Raw genomic sequence first — 25506 nt, 5'->3', positions numbered from 1 at the left:
ATAAACCAAAGTGGAGAAGTGATTAGCAATCAATCAATCAATATTTTTATTATTATTGCAAATAATAATAATAATTGTGGAATTTAAGCACTTACTATGTGCCACACACTGTACTAAGTGCTAGGGTTGATACAAGTAAATCAGGTTGTACACAGGGCCAACCTTGTTTCATATGGGACTCACAGTCTTATTCACCAGTTTTACAGATGAAGTAACTGAAGCACATAGAAAGTGAAATGACTTGCCCAAGGTCACCCAGCAGACAAGTGGTAGAGTGGGGATTAGATCCCAGGTCCTTCTGACTTCCAGGCCCGTGCTCTATCCATTAGGCCACATTGTTTCCTTGAGCGCTTTACTGTGTGCATTTATTGAATGCTTTACTGTAAATAGACCACTGAACTAATCACTTGGGAGAGTAAATCAGTAGAGTTGGGTAGACGTGATAATAACAATAATAATGGTACTTGTTAAGCACTATGCGACAAGCACTCTTCTAAGCATGGGGTAGATACAGGTTAATCAGTTTGGACGCAGTCCCTATCCTGAATGGGGTTCAGACTCTTAATCCCCATTTTACAGATGATGTAACTGAAGCCCAGAGAAGTTAAGTAACTTGCCCAAGGTCACACAGCAGACATGTGGTTGATCTGGGATTAGAATTCAGGCCCTTCTGACTCCCAGGCCCACTCTCTATCCCCTAAGCCATTCTGCTTCTCATGATCCCTACCCTCACAGAGCTGAAAATCTAGTAGGGATGACAGACATTAAAGTAAATTACCAATAGGAGAAGTAGCACTGCTTCTCCCAGCTGACGATTCTGGCACCTAGCACAATCTGCCTTTTGTTGGGAGCCAAAGACCCAACAATTTCTCAGGCCAGGCCACTGGATGATCCTGGCCTAAGTTTCAAAACTCCAGGGGTTACTGGGACAGCCGAAAGAGTTTGGGTCAGGACCGAGAATTGTGACTCCCGGTGATCTCCTTTACACTACCAGCAATCCAAAAAGGGTACCTTTCAAGCCAGGCCACCATCTCCCAGTTTGGAGAAACATGAAGAGCAGAGGGGTTCCGGAGACCTTTTGGAAGGTCAAGTCAGATTGTCAGAATCCAAAGGGCATAGTTAAAACTGGGCTGCTTTGTGCCAAGACAGAACCAACTTCAGGGATTCAGAGTGAATGAGTAACTCGGAAAAGTTACCAGTTTTCTAAGCTTCATTTGCAACTAGGGCAGAGGAGATTTTTTTTTTCTTGTTGAAAAGAGGTTAGTGCTGCCGAGACCAGGTACAGCAAACACTAAGTGCTACTTACAAGCTGATGATTCCTAACTGCAGAGGGCCCTTAGGCCATTCTCATGGTGAGAGTTTCAAATTGTTCATCCTCATTGAATCTCTGTTAAACAATCCCCAAAGGAAGGATGGCATTCATTTGGGGAATTAGCCCACATGTAGACATCTTTTTCATTCCCTTTTATTCTTCCAATAGAACTTCAGAACCTGTAATGTTCCCAATTCCTGCTCCTGGAGTCCTAGGAACCACTTCCAGTCAACTCTTGATTATTCAAGGTTTGCTACCTTTTGCCAGAATGAACCAAGCATCAGACTCTTGCTACCTGTTGCTAGAATGAACAAAGCATTGGACTTTTCTTCTGATGTCCATGTCATGGCTATTTCCCTGATCTCTCAGTAGAGAGGCAGGGGAAGTTACAGATAGAAACCTTCAGGTTGGGGATAGCTCTCCCCCTCTAGGCTGTGAGCTGGTTGTGAGCAGGGAATGTGTCTGATGTTATATTGTATTCTCCCAAGCACTTAATAGAGTACTTCACACAGTAAATGCTCAATAAATATGATTATTAATAATAAGAAGAAACCTGCCAAGTTGGTTATGATGAAATTATTAGTTAAAATGAGATTTGTGCATCACCTGAGGATTTCACATCCCACACTTAACTCTCCCTCACATCCATGAATGATTGAGAGTTGACTGCACAAATCCACACTCCGATCACATCCATCTATGGCTCATGATAGTTCTACTCCTCCAGGGGTATTTTTTCTTCATAAAATCTTTAAACCCATATAATAAAAGCAGTAATTGTGGTATTTGTTAAGTGCTTACCATTACCAGCACTGTGCTAAGTGCTGGGGAAGAAACAAGATAAGTCTGACCCAGTGCCTGTCCTACCCAGGGCTCACATTCTTATATGGACACGAGGCCTACATGGTCACTATTTTTATTATGGTATTTGTTAAGCACTTACTATGGGCCAAGAACTGTTTTAAACTCGAGGGTAGACACAAATTAATCAAATTATATGTAGTCCCTGCCTCACATGAGGAGAAGGAGAGAACAGGTATTCAAGCCTGTGAGCCCCATGTGGGATAGGGACTGTGTCTGGCCTGATTAACTTGTATCTACTTCTGTGGTTAGAACAGTGCTTGATACAAAGTAAGTGCTTAAATACTATAATCATCATCATGGTCATTTAATCAATCCCCATTTTACAGATGAGAAAACGTAGGCACAGAGAAATCAAGTGAGTAATCCAAAGCTCAAACAGCACGCAACTGGCAGAACCGGGATTAGAACCCAGGTATTCTGACCTGCGCTCTTTCTACTCGCCTGTGCTTCCCCTCATTCCTTGGGAAGAGGGGCTGGCTTCTTACAGCACAGACAATAACTTAGCTGATTCCTAGCAATTCCATTGACACCAACTAGCTCTCATAGCAGCTCCAGTTCTCTCCGGGCCATGAGGGGTGGTTGCCTTTTGAAGGCCTGGGTACCAATTTCTTTGATTTGATGCCTGTTTTGGGAAGAAAGGAAGGTCAGGGGCCAGGCCACAAAAGCACCAGGAAATCCCCAATTTTAAAGAGCTTCCACATGAATGAGGAATGACACATAAGGTGAGAGGCAGTGCCCAGTGGGTTAAAAGGAACAGATGGAAGGTGCCTTGTCACTATGGTAACCAGCCCAAGAGTTCTGTAAGACTAGTTTTTATTTTTCTTTTCACCTGTCATTCTTGCCTATGCTATACTTCTCTATCCCCAGCAGGAGACAAGTTGTGACATTTTCACTCCCACTAACAAGCTGGCTGGCTCCTCAGGGGAACAGCTGCTAAGAGGTAGTTGTCCCAGGCCGTAGGTGGGAGGAGACGGGGCACAGGGAGGACAATTTGGCTTCCCTGTGATGCGGATTTTCTTTTAAAAAAAAAAAATCACTGGTTTAAAAGCCTTGTTGCAATTTTCAGATAGAGCATGTGTGCCCACAGAGATAAATTGCAAGCACCCCCAATCACATCACTGTATCCCCTTACTTACACAAACTTTGTTAAGAGGCCAACGCATTTCTTAAGTTCCCTACCATTGCTGTCTTTTTTTTCTTGATTCCTGGAGAAGGGCAGTGGGAGGATGGACACAGTGTCTGATGATCTTCAGGGTCTTTAGGGTAGGACTGGTCTTGTGGATATGTCCTTTGTAGTCAAAGAAGGTGCTGCTGATGCTGAGATTCTCTCCACACAGGGCAGCTATCTAGAAAATCAGAGGAGAGAAATTAAGGGAGTGCTTATACCTCATCTCAACCCCAATAGAGGATATACAAATGTGAGTTGTAAGGGAAATCCCAGACCAATCATCCCCTAAAGATCCCGGTGACCATTAGATTCCATGTCCATTTCCCAATTGCCCTTCTCCAGGAATCAAATAATAATGGGTAGGGGCATTAAGAAAAGCATTTGCGCTTGAGCAAAGTCTCGCTTCAGTGTTTGAAGTATTCCTAGGACAGCTATGGGAGAAAGAGTGACAGTGACATTTAATCACAGAAACCGACAGAGTATCTCTATGCAGAATGCTGCCATTGCCTGTCTCCAGCTGAGCAGAACGTTGCTGCTGCCTATCTCCCACTGGCCATCAGCCTTTTCAGATTTGGAGCTGACTCAGGGAAACCCCTTTGTAGCATTAAGAATCCCAGAGAAAGGCTAGGAAGTAGAGCGCAGTGTGACTAAAGAGACTGATGTGTGACCGTCAGTTCCTTCCACACACTGCGCACACAGGGCTGTCAGTTCTGGATGCTGTTTTTGATTCTGCCTCTTGGTATCCTGACCTTCTAGACCTCAACTGTGAAAAAACCAACCCATTTCCGATTACCACCCACTATGCTGGTCTGCCTGCAGTCCTTGTCTCCACCAGGCCGCATCAAAGAAAGAAAGAGCCAACCGTTGCAGATAATAAAGAACCAATAGCAGACAGGTGTTCAGATTTAACCATTTAAACAGATCTGAAAACAGAATCTAGGCAGAGTTGAATGGTTGACAGAGTTACCTGTGGGATGGAAATGGCAATCAAGATGCACTTGAGTTCCCAAAGCAAAATTCACTTTTTCATCTAGTGTTTTACCCTTCACAGCTACAATTTCAATCTGGGAAGTTCAGAGGATGTGGGTTCTAATTCTGGCTCTGCCATATATCTGCTGTGTGACCTTGGACAAGTCACTTAAATTGCCTGTGCCTCAGTTTTCTCACCTTTTAAAATGGAGATTAAGACTATGAGTCCCATGTGCAACAGGAACTGTGTCCAACCTGATTACCATGAATCTACCCCAGGGCTTAAAACAGTGCTTGACACATAGTAAATGCTTAGGAAATACCACAATTATTATTCTGCTCTCAGCAGTTACTAAGCAAGGAAAAATTGCAAACTTACCCTGCTGAACTCCATACAATCTACAGAATAAAACAAGGGCAGAAACTGGGGGTTTGAAATGTCATAGTTTTCCTAAACTCAATCCGTAACTCCCAAGGGGCAGGAGTCCACAAGGGATCGAGGCTCTGCAAGTTAACTGGGTCCACAACTCTACCTAAAAAAACAAAAGCAGGCAAACAACCCAACAAAAGCATACCACACAGGGAAATTTTTTTTAAAAGTCAAGCTAACCAAAGACTATTTGAGCCTGTGTCAGGAAGTTGTAAAATAATTCTAATCAAATAATACTGTTCTTCATTTAAATTGAATATGCTTTAATGGTTGTGAAATTAGAATTTATATTTTTGTTGCTTTATAACTGGGAACTTCCACCTCTATTTTAGGCCAAATAATTATTCCTTAAATACCTGGGTTTCTTTTTACATCTCTTCAGCTCATTTTCACCCCTATTAAGAGCCTGATGAAGAGACTCTTTGTATTTTCCAAACAATCAATGGTATTTGAGTGCTTACAGAATGCAGGACACTGTACTAAGCACCTGAGAGAAAACAGAAATGTTCCCTGAATAGTGATTTTCTTCATCTTAGATTTCTACCATTGCCAGTATTTTTCCTGAATATGGATAAGTGCTGTTTTAGCAGCTAAACATTGCACAGATATACCACAGCTGCCCTACTGTTAAACCACAGGCATGACTTGCTAAGCCCTGGCACACCTTCACTGTAAGAAGGCAAGCAATAAGAAATCTTTGTGTGAGAATCAGAAATTCTTGGGACATTTAAAGCACTTGCCTAGGCATGGGGGAGAATGCTCTGTAATTAGCCAAAGGTAGGCTTGCCACTTGTCAACTGTGTGACTGTGGGCAAGTCACTTCACTTCTCTGGGCCTCAGTTACCTCCTCTGTAAAATGGGGATTAACTGTGAGCCTCACGTGGAACATGCTGATTACCTTGTATCTACCCCAGCGCTTAGAATAGTGCTCTGCACATAGTAAGCGCTTAACAAATACCAACATTATTATTCAACTTCCAGAGAGGCAGAATGAACATAGGCCATACCATTTTTCACCCATATTCAAGCATTCCCCCCCACAAAGTCTCCACTCACCTAGAGACTGGTGTGACTCAGTCAGCCAAATGATTACAAAGAGTTCCAAACCCAGGCAACTGGGTGGCCTCTGTCATTTTAGTAAGAGTGTAAAATTGAAAAATGGGTCTCATTAAGCATAATAATTAGGCTTTAATAGAGCAGTTTTTCTATTTAAAAGCTATTTCAACATTTAATACCATCTTTTTTTGTTGGGGATCTAGATGTGTTGGAGATAGACATCAATTGCTCTCCCTTACACCTACAAAAACTGTCTTAATAAATAGACCAAATGTATATCTGTGGAAAGTTCATTTCAAGCACCAACTTAACCTGAATATCACACAGAGAAACAAAATATCAGTCGCTTCTGTGTGTTGCTGAGCAACAGAAGGTGCGGGGGAAACAATCTGGGAAGGAAAGGAACTGCATTTCCAAAAGAATAGGTTATTTGGGGGGATTGACATCGGGTAAAGGTAAATGTCAGTAAGATGAAGAATGGGTTTCAATCAATAACTCAGATTAGGCATTTTTTGCTAATAAATCCCAAATTAAAAGATCACAGCCCTTTACCCAAATTGCATTACAAGCCTCCTTTTAAGTCCTTATGTACATATTTGAGGGAGTAGTATGTTATATACAATAAAGTCAGGGTGGAAAGGATGTTAGACACATTGGGTGGGAGTTCAGGAGGGCAAGAATAGGCTTGTCAGGATGAACATTTGCATTGGTACAGTTTCAAATTGCATGCTGGTTCACTTTCTTCTCTCTTCCCCATTCCCTTTCCTTTTCTTCCTTTTTCTCGTAGGATAAGACAAGTGCACTGAGTCTCAGTAATGTGGCTGGGGTTTTCTACATCCTGATTGGAGGACTTGGACTAGCCATGCTGGTTGCCTTAATCGAGTTTTGTTACAAGTCTCGGAGCGAATCAAAGCGGATGAAGGTGGCATCCTATTCCCAGGCCTTTCCTGCCCATTGTCTGGTCCAACATAGGTTCCAAAATTGCCTTTAGTGACTGGGGCAGCCCAAAATCAGAGGGGGAAGCTGGGTTACAGATGACAAAGTGACTATGCCAACCTCCAGTGACTGCCTCACAGGGATTGTGGGGGGCGGGGAGGGGGGGAAGAGGAAGAGAAATGGGAGCACACACTGATATGAAGAGCAAAATGGGAATGAACGAAGGAGTCACCATGTTTATACCTTCAAGAGGCAATTTTTAAATCTTTTCATCTATGATGCCCAGGAGACATTGAGGCTGCCCTCTCATGCCCACTGAAATACCTGCAGGTGAATGGCCCATGGCCCACTTGCATCATTTGTACTCCAAAAATTGGGATGATAATTCATACTTATGGTACTCATTAACTGCTTTCTATATGCCAAGCACTGTTCTAAGTGCTGGGGTAGATACAAGCTAATCAGGTTGAACACAGTCCCTGTCCCACATGGGGCTCAAAGTCTTAATCTCCATTTTACAGAGAAGTGAAGTGACATTATTATTATTATTTTGGTATTTGTTAAGCGCTTACTGTGTGCCAAGCACTGTTCTAAGAGCTGAGTAGGTAATTAGGTTGTCCCACGTGGGGCTCACAGTCTTAATCCCCATTTTACAGATGAGGTAACTGAGGCACAGAGAAGTGAAGTGACTTGCCCAAGGTCACACAGCAGACAAGTGGTGGGGCTGGGATTAGAACCCAGGTCCTCCTGAATGTTCAAAAGTCCAGTCTGTCTGTGGAAAAATGTGTTCTTCTTGCAAGTGGTGTGGCCTCTGTCCACATCTCGATGAAAATGAAAAGCTGTTAACAACAGAAATAACAGGGCATCAGAGGCCTAACGAGGGAAGTTGCAACCCTTAACACAGAAACATCTCTATGTCCAAGAGGGGAAGGTTGAGGAGAACAAAGAGCTTTTGATTTAAATGCCAACATCCAGGATAACTACACTTCTAGAAGTCATCTGAAGTGTATGATTGCTCCTGCAGAATGCTTTTGTGCCAGTCCCAGAGAGTTAACCCAGTCACCTGCACAATTGGAAACCTTTTGGTTTGACTTGATCCCTCTGTTCTCTGCCACCTATCACTCCAGGATTAATGACAACTGTCAATCTGAAATGTCACTAAAGTGTCTAAATTCAGGGATTCCGCAGGCATTCCACTGACTTGTATAACTGAAAAGCCCTCATAATCTGCATGAATGGGAAAGAGCAAATAAAATGTGGATATGAATAAAGAAATGGTCACCCAGTCAAAACCCTGCCGTTTTGCATCTAAATCTGACCTTTCTTAGTCCTTTCAAAGTCAATCAGTCATATTTACTGAGGGCTTACTGTGTGCAGAGCACTGTACTAAGCACTTTGGAGGAGATAATATAACAGATTCCAGGTGGGCTTGACCAAGTGCTCATTTTTAGAAACATCACCTGATTGTTTTGTGTGTGGAACTCCCCAGAGCCGAGCTTAGGATCCTGGCCACTAAGGGGATCCCCACAGTCATCCTGATGGGATCCTTCTTTTTGGGGTGCCATGTGGAGATAGGGTGAGGATAGGGCTAGTGTAAGGATCCATTCTTTCCCACACTAGTATTCACCCAAGGGATTCCACAACAGGCTTGAACCGGCTGGGAGAGAACCCTAACCCTCACAAGTCTCTTCGCGCATCCCTTTTTATACACACAAAGTTCCCTCGGCCTAACCGATCTATTCACCCCACTCCCAGCTACATTCTTGGCCTGCCTCTTCCACATCCCCACAATCACTCCCTATGTACACTTCATCCCCATCTGACTGACAAAATGTCAACCTGCAGAGATTACACAGATGCTGTCACATTAAAGATTTCTTTTGTCCCTTCTTTAACCTAATAATGTCCATCCTAAAACTTGAAATTTTTTTTTCCAATCATCATTCCAGTCATCCTTCTGTACCCATAGGGCCTATCTGGGAGAAGGAAGCAGAGTAATAGGGGCTTTTAAGTGCTGGAATAAGAAATTTAAACATGTAAATAAGAGCATTGGAGAACCCCAGTTACCCGAAATAAACAAGTCCCTCTCATTTCATTAATGAGGTGAAAGTTCAAGTGGGCCAAGCTAATGATCTGTAAAGTAACTCTACTGGTTGAAAAGCACAGGCCTAGAGGAGCTCTCTGCTCAAACTTCAGGGACCTGCACTTTCCCTTGTTTCACTCCTGCCACTGGACTGTGGAAACACTGGGCTTACAGTTTTATTTCCCTCATCAAACTCCACTCTCCTCTCTCCTGCTCATGCTTTGAATCTTCACGAGTAAATTATCTGGAAAATGGAGATGTAAAATTACACTTTGGCCCAAACAACCTGCCCAAAATAATGGTATAATTTAGGCAAAAGTACATCATTTGAGTATAAATTATCTAAATAATTGGATAATTATGTATCTTGCTACTGCTAGGCACTTCTAAACTCCTAAAATAGGAAGGGTGCACCAGGATCACAAATCTGGCCTGTCTGTTGATATTTTTTTAAAAGAAGGAAGAAGCAGACTGTTCTGCTAGAGGGGAGAGGGACCCCAGAGTTCCTTCATTAATCATCACCCTGTTCTCACTGGAAATGAACGCAATGATTTCTCCCCAGGAGAGGGATGCCCTTTCATAATTAAAAGTGACCGTGCTAATGTAGAATGTATTTAAGCAACAACAATTGAGGTGCAGATCATTTCCAGGGAATTAATGAGCAGCTGAGAGAGCTGGTAGCACAAGATGAAGACCATTAACTATAGGTGGTCCCTAGTTTCTTAGCAGACACTCTATGCTAAGACCATATAAGACTGTATGACTATTAGAAAAGGAGCGGGAAATGGTTTGGCCTCCTAACAACATAAGAAATGCCATCCAGGGTCAAATCAATGGCTCAGTACTCTGTTTCTAACCATAACACCAAAGAACACTTAAGAAGCATTGCCTTCCTTGATTTCCATGATTATGGCTTTCACTTTTCATCCTTCTCATGTCTCCCTGTACCAACCAGCCATGGACCTATTATCCATATATCTATTTAACTCCTCCGAAGTCTGCTAATTCTCCCAGCTTTTACCTTTAATACTGTAGCATTCCCATTAATAATCCATTTTGGATTATTTGCCCAAGGATTTATCCAAATCAGTATCTTACCGTAAGCAGAACACTGCACTAATTCTAACCCTTTTTTACTTTATGACTATTTTCAATCTGCCTCAGTTTGCTGTGGTAAATTCCATAAGGTCCAAATGCTTTGCCTTTAACTTCCTCCTTTCAGTCTTTACTGGGTGAACCTACCACTTGTCAGCTGTGTGACTGTGGGCAAGTCACTTAACTTCTCTGTGCCTCAGTTACCTCTGAAAAAGGTTACCTCATCTGTGAGCCTCACGTGGGACAACCTGATTATCCTGTATCTATCCCAGCGCTTAGAACAGTGCTCTGCACATAGTAAGCGCTTAACAAATACCAACATTATTATTATCTAGGGCTCCCCCAAAACCTGCTGATCAACAGTTCCATTTGCCTTGTCCACATCCCTGATGATTTTGTAATCTTCAGTCTTGATGGTTCACAACCATCATTCTTCCAGACTGAAGAATCCTGATCTTTTCAGCTTATGTTCACATAGAAACTGCTCCAATTCTCTGATGATTTGGTTGGCCACTTCTGCACCTCCTCTGGCTCATCAAATGCATCCTGAACACTGTTAGTAGGAAGGAGATTTTAGATTAGGTGTGCATTTGCTCAGTTTTAGGGTTTTTTAGTAAACATGAATTGAAAATCATATTAGAATTCCTTTAGGGATTGTGATGGTTTTCGTATTACGAAAAGTTCAATTTCCATAGTTCCTATTGTAACCAGTGGAAATAACATTGATCTTTCCCCTGGCCCCTAAATCAGTGAAAATAAAATATATTCCATGGAGATGGAGCAGTTACCTCCAAAGCAACATGATAAATATAGGTGAGTTGATCAATTGATTCTAGGCAATCATCTCCAAAATATTAGGGATACACCAGAAGGCTGTAGACTCTTCTTCCCTAAAAAGTCCCTAAATTAGGTTGGGCATCCCCCTACCTGGAGTGGTTTAAAGGCTGGCCTACTTGGAGGTAAAGGGATAGGTCAGATTAGTCCTAGAAGTCATATCTATTACTTCGATTTCCTGAAAACCAGTGCAAGAGAACTGGACACTGAGTCCATGGACATCTAGATGAGTTTCTTCAGTCTTTCATATTCTTGAACATCTATCTTCACTCCAACAGCGATCTAAGATGGACATATCGAATGCTTATAGATTTGACAGGAAAATGATGGCTCCTCTGCTATGTGAAGACAATATGGATATCTTATTTGTGTACTAGGAAAATGCTGCAGGGGGTGGAGATATAATAATAATAATTATGGTGCTTGTTAAGTGCTTACTATGTACCAGGCCCTTTTCTAACCATTGGAGTATATGCAAGTTAATCAGATTGGACACAGTCTCTGTCCCACATGGGACTCACAGACTTAATCGCCATTTTTACAGATGATGCAACTGAGGTACGGAGAAATGAAATGACTTGCCCAAGGTCACAGCAGACAAGTGGCAGAGCCAGGATTAGAGCCCTGGTCCTTCTGATTCCCAGGCCCGTGTTCTATCCACTAGGTCATGCTGCTTCAGATCTAGAGTTATAGAGAATTCAGGGTTTAGGCCGGGTTACCTACACTCATAAAGTTTATGTTTGTTTTTAAAATAATTTTAGGAGTGGATAAATAGCAGTTAATTCCTTGGATCTCCACATAATATTGCTACAGTTGTATTTTAGATGTATTTATAAAGGTTTAATTTAGCTGAATATGGCATTTCTAACACTTCCTCCCTGATGTGAGATTTAAATAAATCAAAGCAATGAGAAGTGGAGAGGATGCATACCGAGAGGGGGTGTGGTGTTATATGGGACAGATCTGGCTGAATCATCTTGAAATATCATCAATCCTGTTGGTTGTGTATTCCAGGGCTGGAATATACCCCACTCATAACATGCAAATGCTTCCCGATGACCAGGGCCAGATTGGAGGCAACAGGCAACCATGGGAAAGATAATTAGAGGAGCTCTGAAAACTGTAAACAGGACCCAGGGCAGCACTCACTGCCCACAGCTCACAGAGGGACTATAAGGTCTGAATATATCTTTGGGCAAATCCAGCCCAGGACATTGTCACCAAACTTGCAAGGCAATTTTAGCTCCCGCATTCTAGGATTCTTAGTTAAAATACAGTGGATGCAGTTGAAATGAAGCCATGTAAGCTTCCCATAAAATGAAAGATTTCTTCAGTGTCATCAATTTTTTTTAGTATTTCCTAAATAAAACAAGCTACATCTCTTCCCCAAAACTTCCCATGCTACAGACAACCACTCTTCACTTAAAGCCGCCCTGGTTAACATAGTTTTGTTATGGAATTACTGGTTTATTAGGGACATGACTCACATAAATTCTACTAACGTTATGTTAAAAAACTGGCACCTTTGGCAAAAGCCAGGTGACACTTCCACTTGAGTGGCAGCCATCGTTGCTTACAATGTGCCAGTTCAATCAATCACATTTATGAAGCAGTTATTGTGTGGAGAACACTGTACAAAGAGAAACTTCTATGGGAGAATCCATTATAATTGAATTGATAGACATGTTCCCTGCCCAGAGTGAGTTACAGTCTAGAGGGGAAGACTTCAGTTTAAGTCCTTCCTAAACATCTCTAACTTGTGATTTTATCAGCCAGTCACCCGACTCAAAAAAACACTCAACAAATAAGAGTGCAGTGCTTAACAGTAGCAAGAAAAGAAGAAAGAAAATTAGGAAAATCATGCTTTTGGCAACTAAATTATGTGCTTTCCCGCCTAACATATCCCTCAAGTTTCCGAATCATTATTGGTCCACTAAATGGTTAAAAAATTATTTCAAAGCTACAAGATATTCTTTTAATTGGTGAAAGAAATTCCCCTCAAACCTTCCTCCCTCCCTATTAACATTCATTCTTACCAGGAAATTGGATTCCTTTAACACTGTTCCACTCGTGGCTTAGTGGCAAGAGCTCAGGCTTGGGAGTCAGAGGTTGTGGGCTCTAATCCCAGTTCTGCCACTTGTCTGCTATGTGACCTTGGGCAAGTCACTTCACTTCTCTGTGCTTCAGTTACATCATCTGTAAAATGGGAATTAAAAGTGTGAGCCCCATGTGGGACAACCAGATTACCCTGTATCTACCCCAGCGCTGAGAACAGGGCTTGGCACATAGTAAGCACTTAATACTACTATTATTATTAATTATTAAAGCACTGAGCAAAAGTAGATAAGCATGCTGGCATTGAGAAATTCAGATAAATAAGGCTTGACTGTCTGGTTACTTGAAAGCTTTATGGTCACAGCAAAGGACAGAGGGGAGACCCCCCTGGTCCTCCTAAAAAGGGTTTTTGTTTGATCCCACAGCAATCAATCAATGAAGCCATACGGACGGCAACCCTCCCCAGAAACAGCGGGGCAGGAGGCAGTGGAGAGAACGGCCGGGTCGTCAGCCATGATTTCCCCAAATCCATGCAAGCAATTCCATGCATGAGCCACAGCTCCGGGATGCCCTTGGGAGCTACAGGATTATAATTCAATCTGATGGAGCACCTGGGGGCTAGCAGAGTTCCCCACCCCCCAGTCCCATCCCAAACCCTCCAGTGCCAAAAATGAAAATCAACCACCACACCAGGACAATTTGATGGACGTTCCTGAAACATTAAAATCCATTTTCCTTTTTGTTTTCTACTGCAACCATATGTGGGAGAAAAATAACAGTCTGTCCTGCAATAAAGGGAAGGCAACTGGATTTAACAGACTCATAAACTCTCTCTGAACATGGAGTCACGGAAACACTAACGAGAGTGTGCCATTTTACTTTAACTTGGTTGTTGATATATCTTAGTGTGTGCAATATTTTTTTTTTGGTACTAATTTCCATGGTTTCAAGATTCTGTTAGCCCTTTTTTCTCCCACCATTCCTTTGTAATTTGGGATCTGTACCATTAAAGTCTGAGCTACTAACATCTAGCCAAAAGAAGACATCTACAGTAACTCATCAGGGAGGGATGCAAAAGAGCCTTTACTCCGTGGCCCTGCCAGCCGACTCTTCAGATGAGGCCCAGTGTCAGTGTGGGGAGAATGGCCTGGGTTCTCCTTGAGCTTTGGACCACTGACTCGTTAGCGCCAAGCGAGTATCAGAAACAAGGCCGAGTCCAGTTTAGAGGAAGAGAAAGAGAGGGAAAATGTGTGGGCTGGGGCCACCGGCAATGTGATGATTATTCCAGTGGGCACCAGTGGGAGCTGAAAGGAAAGTTACTTGGGATCAAGAATCTTACAGCTCATCCACATGGGATTGAAAGACCTATTTCACCACACGGCAGATTGGAGTTGGAAGCAGCAGGGGACAAAATGAATGAAGCTCCAAACATGTCTTGGAGCATAATGATGTAAGGACTGGTGACAAAACACATTAATAGCTGGAAGCCAAACTCTGTGCCAGCAGGTCAGCCTCACCATTGCATCCAGGGTCCAGGAGTCAACCAGCCAGTCAGGTTTCATTTGAGAGTATGGTGCTGTTGATGTTTGGGATCCAATGGGACCCTTGGAGGTTGGCATGTTAAAATTGGGTCCTAGAGAGATACTAAGATTGAACAGAAGGCAACTTATTTCTCTGCTCCCCTTCGTTGCCACCCAGGTTGGGTTCCACCAGCTCCAAGTTGTTAGGTGGCCAACCTCCCTGCCCCATGAGCCTCCAAGATGGATGGGCAGGAGAGTCTGATAAATTCGGAACCAAAAGAAAGAGGCAAAGAAGAGTTGCTACAGAGCAAGCCCATTCAGGGATCAGTCTGAAGAAGAAAAGTGAACTCTTACTGTTCCAGAATCTAGTTATTGCTGTGCAGTGGGAAACTGTATACCTACCCCCAACTCCTAACATACGTGACAAAGAGTAGAACCTCTAAGTAATTTTTTTTTTCCTAGATCTAAAGAACTACGTTTCATGGAGATGCTGGTTTGGCCAGCAAAACATTTTTCATCTCTGATGGAATCCCAAGGAAGATATTTTAAAAAGCTAAAATGATGCCATTTGGGGAGTTAAGGGTCACTCCTCCTGCCACAGCATCTCCAAGAGATCCTTAAAGCAGGATTCACTGGGCAGGTGGTAACTTTGCTGCTGTTGGAAAGAGCGAAGAAGATCTGAGCTGATGAGTCTAAACAGCTTACAATCAGCTTTCCTCGTTCAACTACTCAGTCCGCAACACCTTGAGCAAGAGACTGTCTAAAGCAGGGGAAGGGGGTCACTGATTGTGAGGGACAGGTCCTGGGCACCATGAGTAACTTAGGCGCATCTGTGCTGTAGAGTTTCTCGCAGGAGAACTCAAGTTGCTTTGGCAATGCCGCTTTCCAACTATCCAGTGGATCTCTTTAATGCATGAATCTGAGCCCTACTGTGTGCTGGCGGCCTTTAATGACCAACCTGCTCTGACCCATTCTTTATCGTCGACCTACTGGATATCCCCAAATGGGTGTCTTCTGCGGCTAAGGGTTATCACTGCAATTGGCAATCCCGGGACACCGAGCCTGCGGGCACAGCATGCCAATCGTCCTATCATCTTCACCCTCTCCTTGGACAGGCGCCATTTCCAAAACCCTTCATCTCCCCAAGGCCCATTGTCGACCATAGAGACCTCCATCCTAGTGTCGATGCTCTCTGTTCTGCCCTGCATTGCTCTGAAGTCAATCGCGTTCCAGTGCGGGAGTGACATGCAGACATCAAGGGCCCCAGCATACTTCATCCTTCTCTCCTGGGTGACTGGAGCTTAAACCTTCCCCGCTAGGCTTTTCCCAGTCCGCAGCTCTTCTACACTAAAGGATCCGGTGAGAACAGGTGCCCGGGGAGTCTCTTCCTGTGGAGGAGGAAATGAACTTCATCTCTCTTCAAAGACTTACTGCCTTTGGACGGGGTATCAAACCATCCTCTCCAACCCTTGAGCCAGCCAGTCAGATGGCCACACAGGGAAGACCTGCTGTGATAGAACTGAGTGCCTGTGGCAGCAGGACGTGAAACTCAATCTAAAATGCTTTTGATCAATGAAGGGGTGAGAAAAAAAAAGGATGGGACAAAAGCAAGAAAAATGTTAACTTGTAATATGTATTTTTACTACACTTTTCTTAAAAATAGAGTAATGGGAAAACTCTTAAAGGCATTGACATTTTTCTCAACAGAAATCCATATTTAACAGTTCCAGCTTTCATTAAATTTTGCTCTTTGGTACCTGGATCTTTTATTTAACATCTATATTTGCTTTAATTCTCTTGGCAGGCGTGCAAAAAGATTCTTGCTTGATCAAATGCTAATTTCTTTTTCTCTTCCTGCTTTTCTTTCAAATGACCACCTTTTTTTTCCCTTTTTGGTATTTGCATAAAATGAAATATCACCGAGAATTAAATCACTGTGGATCCATGATCAATTCTTCACAGTTGTCCGTTCCATTGTGTGCCAGGGCTGGAGATTGGGAAAAGAAGCTGATGTTTTCCCTGAGGTAATTTTGTTTAGCTCCATTGATGACTGCCACTGCTTCCTTACTAACGGGGGTGGAAATAAACTGTAAAGGTCTGGATTGGGGCAGTGGTAGAAGGAGGAAGTGCCAGTACTCCTGGATTGATTTGGAGGATCTCAAAGTGTGCATTTCCCTTTTTTACTTGCAGCCACCTGGACTGCAAATTTCATGATGGTATGGGAGCTGGGATGGACTTCACCGGCCCCAACTCAAGACTGCAGATAGCCAACATGGCTCTGGGAGGAGCACAGGGTCCCTTCCGGGATGGGGAGGGGGTAATGGTTCACCAGAGTCCCACTGTTCCCGTTCTCTGAGCCCTGGAGTCACGGCCTCCAGCCTGTCTGAGCAACTGGAGATGGCTCACACCGATAGCCAGGACCACCAGAATCTCCCCATTATGTATTAACCATGGCCCCCTACCCACATTCCCCCTTGCCAGTCCCATGGGAGTCGATTTTTACTTTCATCCTAGCTTACAAACAGCACTCAAATTGTTTCAGGTTGAACTCAAGTGATCAGCGCTATTTACCAAGAGGAAAAGAACAGGTATGGTTCCTCTGGTTAAGAGGGGTGAATGTTCAGGTCAAGGATGGTTTAGAATTTAGGTTTCAAAACTTTGTAAAGCATTATTTTATACTCTGGTTTTGCCCTCTCTGTAGCAGAGAGAAGAATTTCATGCATCTTAGTGATGTCATTTCAGTCAGAAAATGTAAATTGGGCAGGAAGGGGAAGGGGAATGGATGAAAGGAAAGAGAATCTCACAGAATATGAGAGCTCATCTTTTTGGACAGCATATAGACGCATTTTGGGAAAATGTATCTTACAGCTGGTGTGTGGGAAAGAGGCCTCTGGCCCCTCAGGGATCCCACTAGAAATGTTCTGATCCTCTGGTCAGATTAATCCTCTGAGCCAGCAACTAAGGGAGGATTCTAAACTGACTACAGTAGTTTAGTAATAATGATGATGATATTTGTTAAGTGCTACTATGTGCAAAACACTGTTCTAAGCGCTGGAAAAATATTGGTATTTGTTAAGTGCTTACTATGTGCCAAGCACTGTTCTAAACGCTGGGGAGGATACAAGGAAATCAGATTGTCCCATATGGAGCTCACAGTCTTAATACCCATTTTACAGATGAGGGAACTGAGGCACAGAAAAGTTAAGTGACTTGCCCCAAGTCACACAGCTGACAGGTGGTGGAGCAGGGATTAGAACCCATGACCTCTGACTCCTAAGCCCGTGCTCTTTCCACTGAGCCACGCTGTAGTACTTCCCTAGCTCTCAAAGGAGCACTTCCTGGGGGCCCCACTAAAGCTGATAAGGGGAGTCTTCCCCAGGCAGACTTACAATATACTCCTTTAACTCTGCCAGTGATAAGTAGCAAGGGAATGGGAACAATTCAGGTCAGGAAAAGTTTACCTCATAATAGTGATGGTATTTGTTTAGTGCTTACTATGGGCCAGGCACCGTACTAAGTGATCATCAAAACTATTTCCTTATCCGAGCAGAGATGTCACTAAAAAACATTTGGGATTTTAGATGAACATTTGAAAGTCAGGCTATAGTTATGCCAAGGATTCCCAATAAACCCTTTATTACCCTCTACAAGCCAATTAGTCCTTTCTCCAATGAATCTCAAAATGATGATCAGGAGAGCAGGGCTGCAGACATTGGACAATTGTTTTGGCTTGATGGTGGTGGTGTTAGAGGTGGCCACAAAGTAAGCTGCTTGAATAGATTGGACTAGCCTTCCCTAGCTCCTGGACTTCTCCCTCACCTTTCAGTTCTGCTGGAAATGAAAAGGAAAACAGACTGAGGTATCTGTATTGTGGGGCATAGAGAGTTGAGGGTTTTCTCGAGGATAACATTGCCCTAAGGTATCCTATGTGAGTTCACAGTGTTTGTATGGCCTGTTAACAGGAAATAACCCAACCTCTTATTCCCTGACTCTTAACACAGGGAGTTACACTTGACCATGTCTGCCAATATTCTATTTCAAATTTCCCATAGCCACCTTGCAAGTGAAAGTGACTTTCCGCTGGAGTGGTTACAAGCCAATCAGGTTGTACATGGGGCTCACAGTCTCAATCCCCATTTTACAGATGAGGTTACTGAGGTCCAGAGAAGTGACTTGTCCAAGATCACACAGCAAACAAGTGGCAGAGCTGTGATTAGAATCCATGACCTTCTGACTCCCAGGCTCATTCTTTATCCGCTTTGCTATACAATAAAGTTGGTAGATATGTTCCCTGCCCACAATAAGCTTATACTACACTATGTAAATAAGCATGATTCCTGCCCTCAAGCAGTTTACAATCTAGAAAAGGTTCAGATACTGCATTCTTCATGGTCACTCACTCCTCCATCCTTCCACCCCTAATCTTCCACCAGACTAAAATGTGATCAAATACCTCAAAATGCTGTATGGTCAGATAATTCTTTTATTTAGACACTATTGTGATTTTATTTTCTATTTTGTAATTCCAACCAAAACTCCAATTTCAATATGCTCCACTTAGTGCCATTTCCACCTGGGGCAATTTTTCAACAGCAATTTGAAATTTCCTTTTATGAGCATCAGGCTTCTCCCTCTTTGAGGCAGGGTGAGTTAGGTCATTTTGTGATTGCCCAGAGATCACTGAAATGAATGTAAACTCACATGGAGGACTCCAGCCATGAGGCTCGCAGAGAAAAGAGTTTTGGTCTTAGAGCAAGGATGAGGATTGAGCACTGCATGCTGAAGGTGTTTAACAAGACTCACTCTAGTTTAAGGTCAAGGGTCTCAGAAGACCTTGGCGCCAAGCCGGAGTTCCACACAAGCTGAGAATCACTATTATGGTGCTGGTCACATGGGCAAATATGAACCAATCCTGTGGACTTCTGCTGGAAATTTAGGAGCTGGCCAATAAATTCTTTGTGTGACTTCTGCTATTTCATTTAAATCCTGTTTTAAAACATATTTCTATACCAAGCAAACCTAATGACGGTTTTAATAAATGACAAAGTTCTTGTCCATTCCTTAACAGTGAAATTTGGCCTGACTCTAAAATTAAGAGTATTTGCATAAATCTTTGTGGAGGCTCTACCTACGGGCCTGGGAGACTATACAAGAATGATGTGAGCCCATCCCTTATATTGGTCTGGAATGCTAGGTTAGGTTTAAGCAGGCAAGGTAGGTTCACCTCAGGCAGGCAGGCTTCCTCAGATTCCCCCAGGCCAATGCATGATTTAGTCAGGCCAGTGCCTGATGTGGTCAGATTTTTTATGGTATTTGCCTTGTCTTATGCCGTCGAATCATCTCAGACCCATAGCAACACCATGGAAATATCTCTCCTAGAACACCCCGCCTCCATATGTAATCTTCCGGTAGGGGATCCATAGAGTTTTCTTGGTAAAAATACTGGTGATTTTCCATTGCCTCCTTCCATGCAGTAAACTTGAGTCCCCGCCTTCGACTCTCTCCCATGCCTCTGCTGCCCAGCACAGTGGTATTTGCTAAGCACTTATGTGCCAAGCATTAGTGTAAGGGCTGGAGTAGATATGTTAATCAAGTTGGACACAGTCCTTATCCCACATGGGACTCACTGTCTGTTGGAGGGAGAAGGATTTAATCCCCATTTTACAAATGAGGTAAAAGTTAAGTGACTTGCCCAAGGGGAAGCTTCAGAGATGGCACAAATATAATGGAATCACCAAGGATTGCATCTGCATGTTAAATCTAATGTGTTTAGGATCCCAGGAAAGGAGAAAGACTGCAAGAAGGAAAGTGCCACAAGAAATATTTTGTTCTTTGGGCAACTGGATTTTGGCCAAACTTTCCATTTGAAAGCTCATTAGGGAACACAAGTAAAGGGGAAAATTTTTCAATGCTGGAAGAATATACTGAAGTTTTGTGGATTGGGGTTTTAATAAAAATTTAAAAATTCAATGGAAACCATCCAAAGGCCAAACAAAGTGATTTTTTTTTTAAGTTGAGACAGCATCAAAAGGTTCTTTAAAAAAAAAACACATGGAGAAAGGAACTGAGATTCACTGTCACTAATTGCATGGTATGAAAGAGCACGCCGAACTACAAGAACATAAGGTGGGTGTAAATCTGAGCCTCAAGCACAGAAACACCAATGAGTCAGTGGTAGAGATTCCAAAAGGTGAGCAATGCCTACTTAATTTGCCAGTGCAGCAGCCTAAAAACCTTTTTTTATAAAGCAGTCAGCTCTGTTGAAGAATGAGATTTATATACATAGATATGTATACACACACTATATATATTGAATATATTGAATTCATATATATTTGAAACCTTCTCATTCTGCCATGCCATTTGAGGAAGAAAAAAAGTGAAAGACAATTCTTGAGAAAGCATACTCTCTAGAACCTATAATAATCCACTTTTTTACTTTATTACTAGCAGGTCAATTTCACATTCTTAATAAATTCACTCTGCTGCATGAATCTTTTCCATAAAACCATTCAGTCCATGTTTCCCCACTCTCAAGAATCTCCAGTGGTTGCTTATCCGCCTCCACATCAAACAAAAACTCCTTACCATAGGTTTTAAAACACTTGATCACCTTGCTCCCTGCTCTCTTACCTCCCTGGTTTCCTTTTATAGTGCTTAGTACGGTGTTCTGCACATAGTAAGCGCTCAATAAATGCTATTGAATTTTACAACCAATCCCACATGCTTTGCCCCTCCATTGACAGCCTATTCACTGTACCTTGATCTCATCTATCACACTGCCAATCCTTCAACCATTTTTTTAGTGGCATTCATTAGGTGCTTACTATGTTCCAGGCACTGTTCTATGCACTGGGACAGATACAAGGTAATCAGGTTGAATGCAGTCCACATCCCACATGTGCCTCACAGCCAATCCCCACTTTACAGATGAAGTAACTGAGGCACATAGAAGTTAAGTGACTTTCCCAAGATCACACAGCAGACAAGTAGTGAAGCTGGGATAAGAAGCCAGGTCCTTCTCACTCCCAAGTCTGTGCTTTATCCATCAAGCCACAGTCTACTTCTGGCCCAGAATGCCCTCCTCCTCCATATCTGACAGACATTCACTCTCCCCACCTTTAAAGCCTTACTAAAAAAAAAAATTATGATACTTGTTAAGAGCTTACTATGTGGCGAGCACTGTTGGGGTGAGGTAGATACAATTAATCAGGTTGGACACAGTCCCTGTCCCACTAGGAGCTCACTATATTAGTCCCCATTTTACAGAAGAAGCAGCGTGGCACAGTGGAAAGAGCACGGGCTTTGGAGTCAGAGGTCATGGGTTCGAATCCCAGCTCTGCCACTTGTCAGCTGTGTGACTGTGGGCAAGTCACAACTTCTCTGTGCCTCAGTTACCTCATCTGTAAAATGGGGATTAAGACTGTGAGCCCCACGTGGGACATCCGGATTCCCCTGTGTCTACCCCAGCGCTTAGAACAGTGCTCGGCACATAGTAAGCACTTAACAAATACCAACATTATTATTATTATTAGATGAGGTAACTGAGGCTGAGAGAATGACTTGCCCAAGGTCACACAACAGACATGTGGTAGAGCTGGGTTAGAACCTAGGTCCTTCTGACTCCCAGGCCAATGCTCTACTAAAATCGTATTTCCTTTAAGAGGCCTTCCCTGACTAAGCTCTCCTTTTCCTCTTTTCTCACTCCCTCTACATCACCCTAGCACTAGGATTTACACCCTTTATTCACGCCTCCCTCAGCTTCATAGATAATTATGTACATATCTGTAATTGAAATTTATTTACTCCTAGTAATGTCTGTTTTCCTCTCTAGAGTGTAAGTTCATTTTGGGTAGAGAAAGTATCTACCAACCCTGTTACACTGTATTCTCCCAAGCACTTAGGACAGTGCTCTGCACTCAGTAAGCACTCGATAAATATGATTGCTAAATGGAGGAATCTTTTGGAATAGGGGAAACTTTCATTTCCCCCTACATTACTCTCTTTGGATAAAAGAGATAGGAATTTGCAATACACAAGTCTGAATTAAGAAACATGGACCTCTGCTTGTCTACCTAGGTGCTTGGAGAGTAAAATAGAACAGACTTCAGGGAAGAAAGACAACTCTATCCATTAGACCTTGTTGAACTCCACCTCCAGTAAGAACAGGGACAAGACCATGCAAATCACTAACACTGAAATCAGTTGCTTCATGCAGTTCCTTGGTCCTGAAGTCTCAGGACTGAGGTTCCTCACCACCAAGACCTAGCCGCATCGCAGGAGCATCGCAAGAATCACAGGGGCACTGCAGGAATCAGTGAGAGTATATGTCAACAGTCCAAGGAAACAAATTAAACATAGGTCACTTTATTGTTACCCTTTAACACAATGGCCCATAGCCCTGTTCATCTATTTATAATAACTACCTAAAAGGTGAGCCCCAACAAAAGGACTGATCTGGTGGAAATCCTAATTCTGCTGTAATTAGCAAGAACTAATTAAGCAGCTTGTGTGGGACTACTGGGCAAGTCTTCAGAAAACTGCCAAAATGTCAGACTCTATCAAAGAAAGTCCTGAAAGAGTGCAAACAGGAGGAGGCCAGCCTGCCAACTCTTCCCACCTGGAATGCTCACAGAGACCGTGGAAATGACTGTTTGCACTTGACTCTGGAAATCCATCTTCATGGAGCAACCCAGTGGCTTCATTCATGTTCCCCGCAGATTGGTGTCTACATCATAAAAGACAAAACTGCAAGTGGCACCTGTGACAACAGCCTCAAAAGGCAGGACAAAATGGAACAGATACTGAAGTATACCTAGCCAGAGAGGGGACAGGGAGCATGGATGTGATATTTTCCAGGCTACCATTGCCCTCCTACATTTAGCTTCTAGAATGCCAAGCGTAATGTGGTTATAAACCAGAAAGTCCTCATACAGCAGCTTGGATCAAAACCAAGTAAATATGCTCTCCCCCTGACTACTATGTCATGGATAGCTTGTGATTTGGGCCAGGAATACACTAGTAAATTTTCTGGATTTCTGAGGCCTTCATTTCAACCTTGCCCTCAACCATTCAAATGTTTCAGGAGAAATGTCATTTGGAACTAAAAAAGTTGGAATTTTGAGACCGAATTTTACATATAATTTTTTATGGTATTTGTTAAGCATTTACTAAGTGTCAAGTACCATTTTAGGTGCTGAGGTAGATACAATTAAATCAGGAAGTCAGGTTGGACACAGTCCCTGTCCCACATAGGGCTCAAAGTCTAAGTTGGAAGGAAGAAGATTATTTCCCCATTTTACAGATGAGGTAAATGAGGCACAGCTTAGTTAAGTGATTTGACCACGGTCTCATCACAGACAAGTGGCAGACAAGTGGCAGTGGCAGAGCTGGGATTAGAACCCAGGACCTTCTGTCTCCCAGGCCCATGCTGCTTCTGCTTATGAACACCTGGGAATAGCTTTTCTGTGACTACCATATTCTTATCCAAGAAAAATAGTTTTCACTTTCCTGCCTCTGAAATGAAGTGGGGAGATGGAGAGAAACACAATGGAAGGTTATAAGGGAAGCCTTCTAAATACTGGAATGAAGGTTTGACCAGAACACTCAATTATCCTGTCAAAGGATTTTTTTTTCCTTTTTACATTTGATTTTCTTTGTTTTGGGGGGGAAAAAGATAATCAAAAGATTTTATTGAAGTATTATTTTCATTTACTTTGGTATTTATTACAGTAATTACTACACATCAGGCACTATGCTAAGAACTAGGGGAGATACAGATATTCAGATCAGATTCAGTCTCTGTCCCAGGTGAGGCTCTCTACAGTCTTGATGGGAGGCAGAAGTGACACTCTTAAGCAAGTCATGTAAACCCTCCTTTGTTATAAAGAATACTCTATTATAGGTGCTATTCTTTTCATTTTGAGACAAGGCTAGCAGGAGGCAGCAAGAAGACAGGGAATTTAAGGTGGGGCTGAAGCTGGGAAGGAACAGACTGACAGAGTTAGCAGGCCAAAGAGACACCATTTTGGTTCTTTTCAGCCTTGAGGGAGAGCTGGATTGAGTAAGGCCAAGAGTCCCGCTCTTAGGCCCCACCATCCACTTTGCTGTTGGCACCTAATGCTCCTTGGAGGGCTTAAATTTCAACCTAATGGTTTTATTAGCCCCACACTGGATTCCTTTGAGGTAAAAGACTCCTGATGAATAATTCAATCAATCAAGGGGGTAGTTAATAGGCTTGGAAAGGTAGGTCACAACAACAGCTTTTAGACATCTGGGTGGCAGTAGCAACGGGCCATTTTGGCATAAAACAATTAATTTGGGGAAAAATGACTCTCCTGAAATAGAGATAAATAAAAGCATGTATAGATCAAATCCTAACTTACTCCGTACTTCCTTGCGTAACAATCCCTTTGCTCTTTCAAAAGTCCACTTGAGAGGTATTGTTTTTAACAGAAATCTTGATGGGGTTGTGTTAGAGCAGTGTGGTAGGATGGGCTCCCCTCAAAGGATGTCTAGCTGAACATAAAACCCACAAAACACAGATCTGTGGGCTCCAACTTCGCTCACCCCAGAAATAAAATGATTTGGCAGGATCGTTCTCAGCTGTAAAACTGCCATTCCTTGGCCCCACTAACTATTTCTAAACCACTATTCCCCTGGCCCCAAATTTCTCCATTCAACCTGCCTCCAGAGCTGAACCCATTTACCGTTTTGTCACGCTTTAGGCGGCTGCCCTTTTACATTTGCTGGCAGCCTCCCATCCCTAGAACTGTCCAACAGCTCCCATATTCTCAAAACATAATTTGCCCACTTCTGAGGCTGCATTGTGTTCTCACTCCATTACCCCCCAAACCCAGCAGGGTAGAGCTGGTGGTGCAGGAAATTTATGTGAGCTTAAGTCAGGAGATAGCAGACAGTGCCAAACAAAATGCTTCAGCTCCATGGAAACTAGTCTCTCTCTTCCATCCTCATTACAAAGACATAGTCATTTCCAGGAGCTTTGTTTCAGCAGTGACAAGGAATGGAAGTTGGATTACTTCCTAGTCACTCTCATTATATTAGGGAATTTTGATCAGGGTGTCATTCAGTGTTTGAGGCACTCAAGATTAAAAGTATAAGCCTGTTAAATCTCTGCCAGATGAGGTATTTATGGAACCCAAAATTCATTTGATCAACTTTGAG

At 42.8% G+C, this 25506-nt stretch overlaps 1 protein-coding gene and 1 long non-coding RNA gene across 6 annotated transcripts in view; one reads left to right on the top strand and one right to left on the bottom strand.

The window, feature by feature from the left end:
• LOC114806615 overlaps positions 1–12856 on the bottom strand; it is a 100240-nt gene extending 87384 nt beyond the window's left edge. For all 4 annotated transcript variants that reach the window (XR_005659535.1, XR_003754666.2, XR_005659536.1 and 1 more), the window contains exons 1-2: positions 12784–12856; positions 3356–3522 (exon numbers count right to left, since the gene is read on the bottom strand). This is a non-coding gene — a long non-coding RNA (uncharacterized LOC114806615). The remainder of the gene's footprint in view (positions 1–3355; positions 3523–12783) is intronic.
• The window catches only part of GRIA1 (glutamate ionotropic receptor AMPA type subunit 1), a 229561-nt gene extending 213282 nt beyond the window's left edge, over positions 1–16279 (top strand). For both annotated transcript variants that reach the window (XM_001509619.4, XM_001509656.4), the window contains exons 15-16: positions 6587–6721; positions 13207–16279. In XM_001509619.4, the coding sequence (XP_001509669.1) occupies positions 6587–6721; positions 13207–13395 (324 nt within the window). In that variant the 3' untranslated portion in view covers positions 13396–16279. The remainder of the gene's footprint in view (positions 1–6586; positions 6722–13206) is intronic.
• Positions 16280–25506: the final 9227 nt, after the last annotated feature.

Source organism: Ornithorhynchus anatinus, chromosome X1 (genome assembly GCF_004115215.2).
Source record: "Ornithorhynchus anatinus isolate Pmale09 chromosome X1, mOrnAna1.pri.v4, whole genome shotgun sequence".
Classification (NCBI taxonomy): Eukaryota; Metazoa; Chordata; class Mammalia; order Monotremata; family Ornithorhynchidae; genus Ornithorhynchus; species Ornithorhynchus anatinus.
This window is presented reverse-complemented; position numbering and strand designations above follow the sequence as displayed.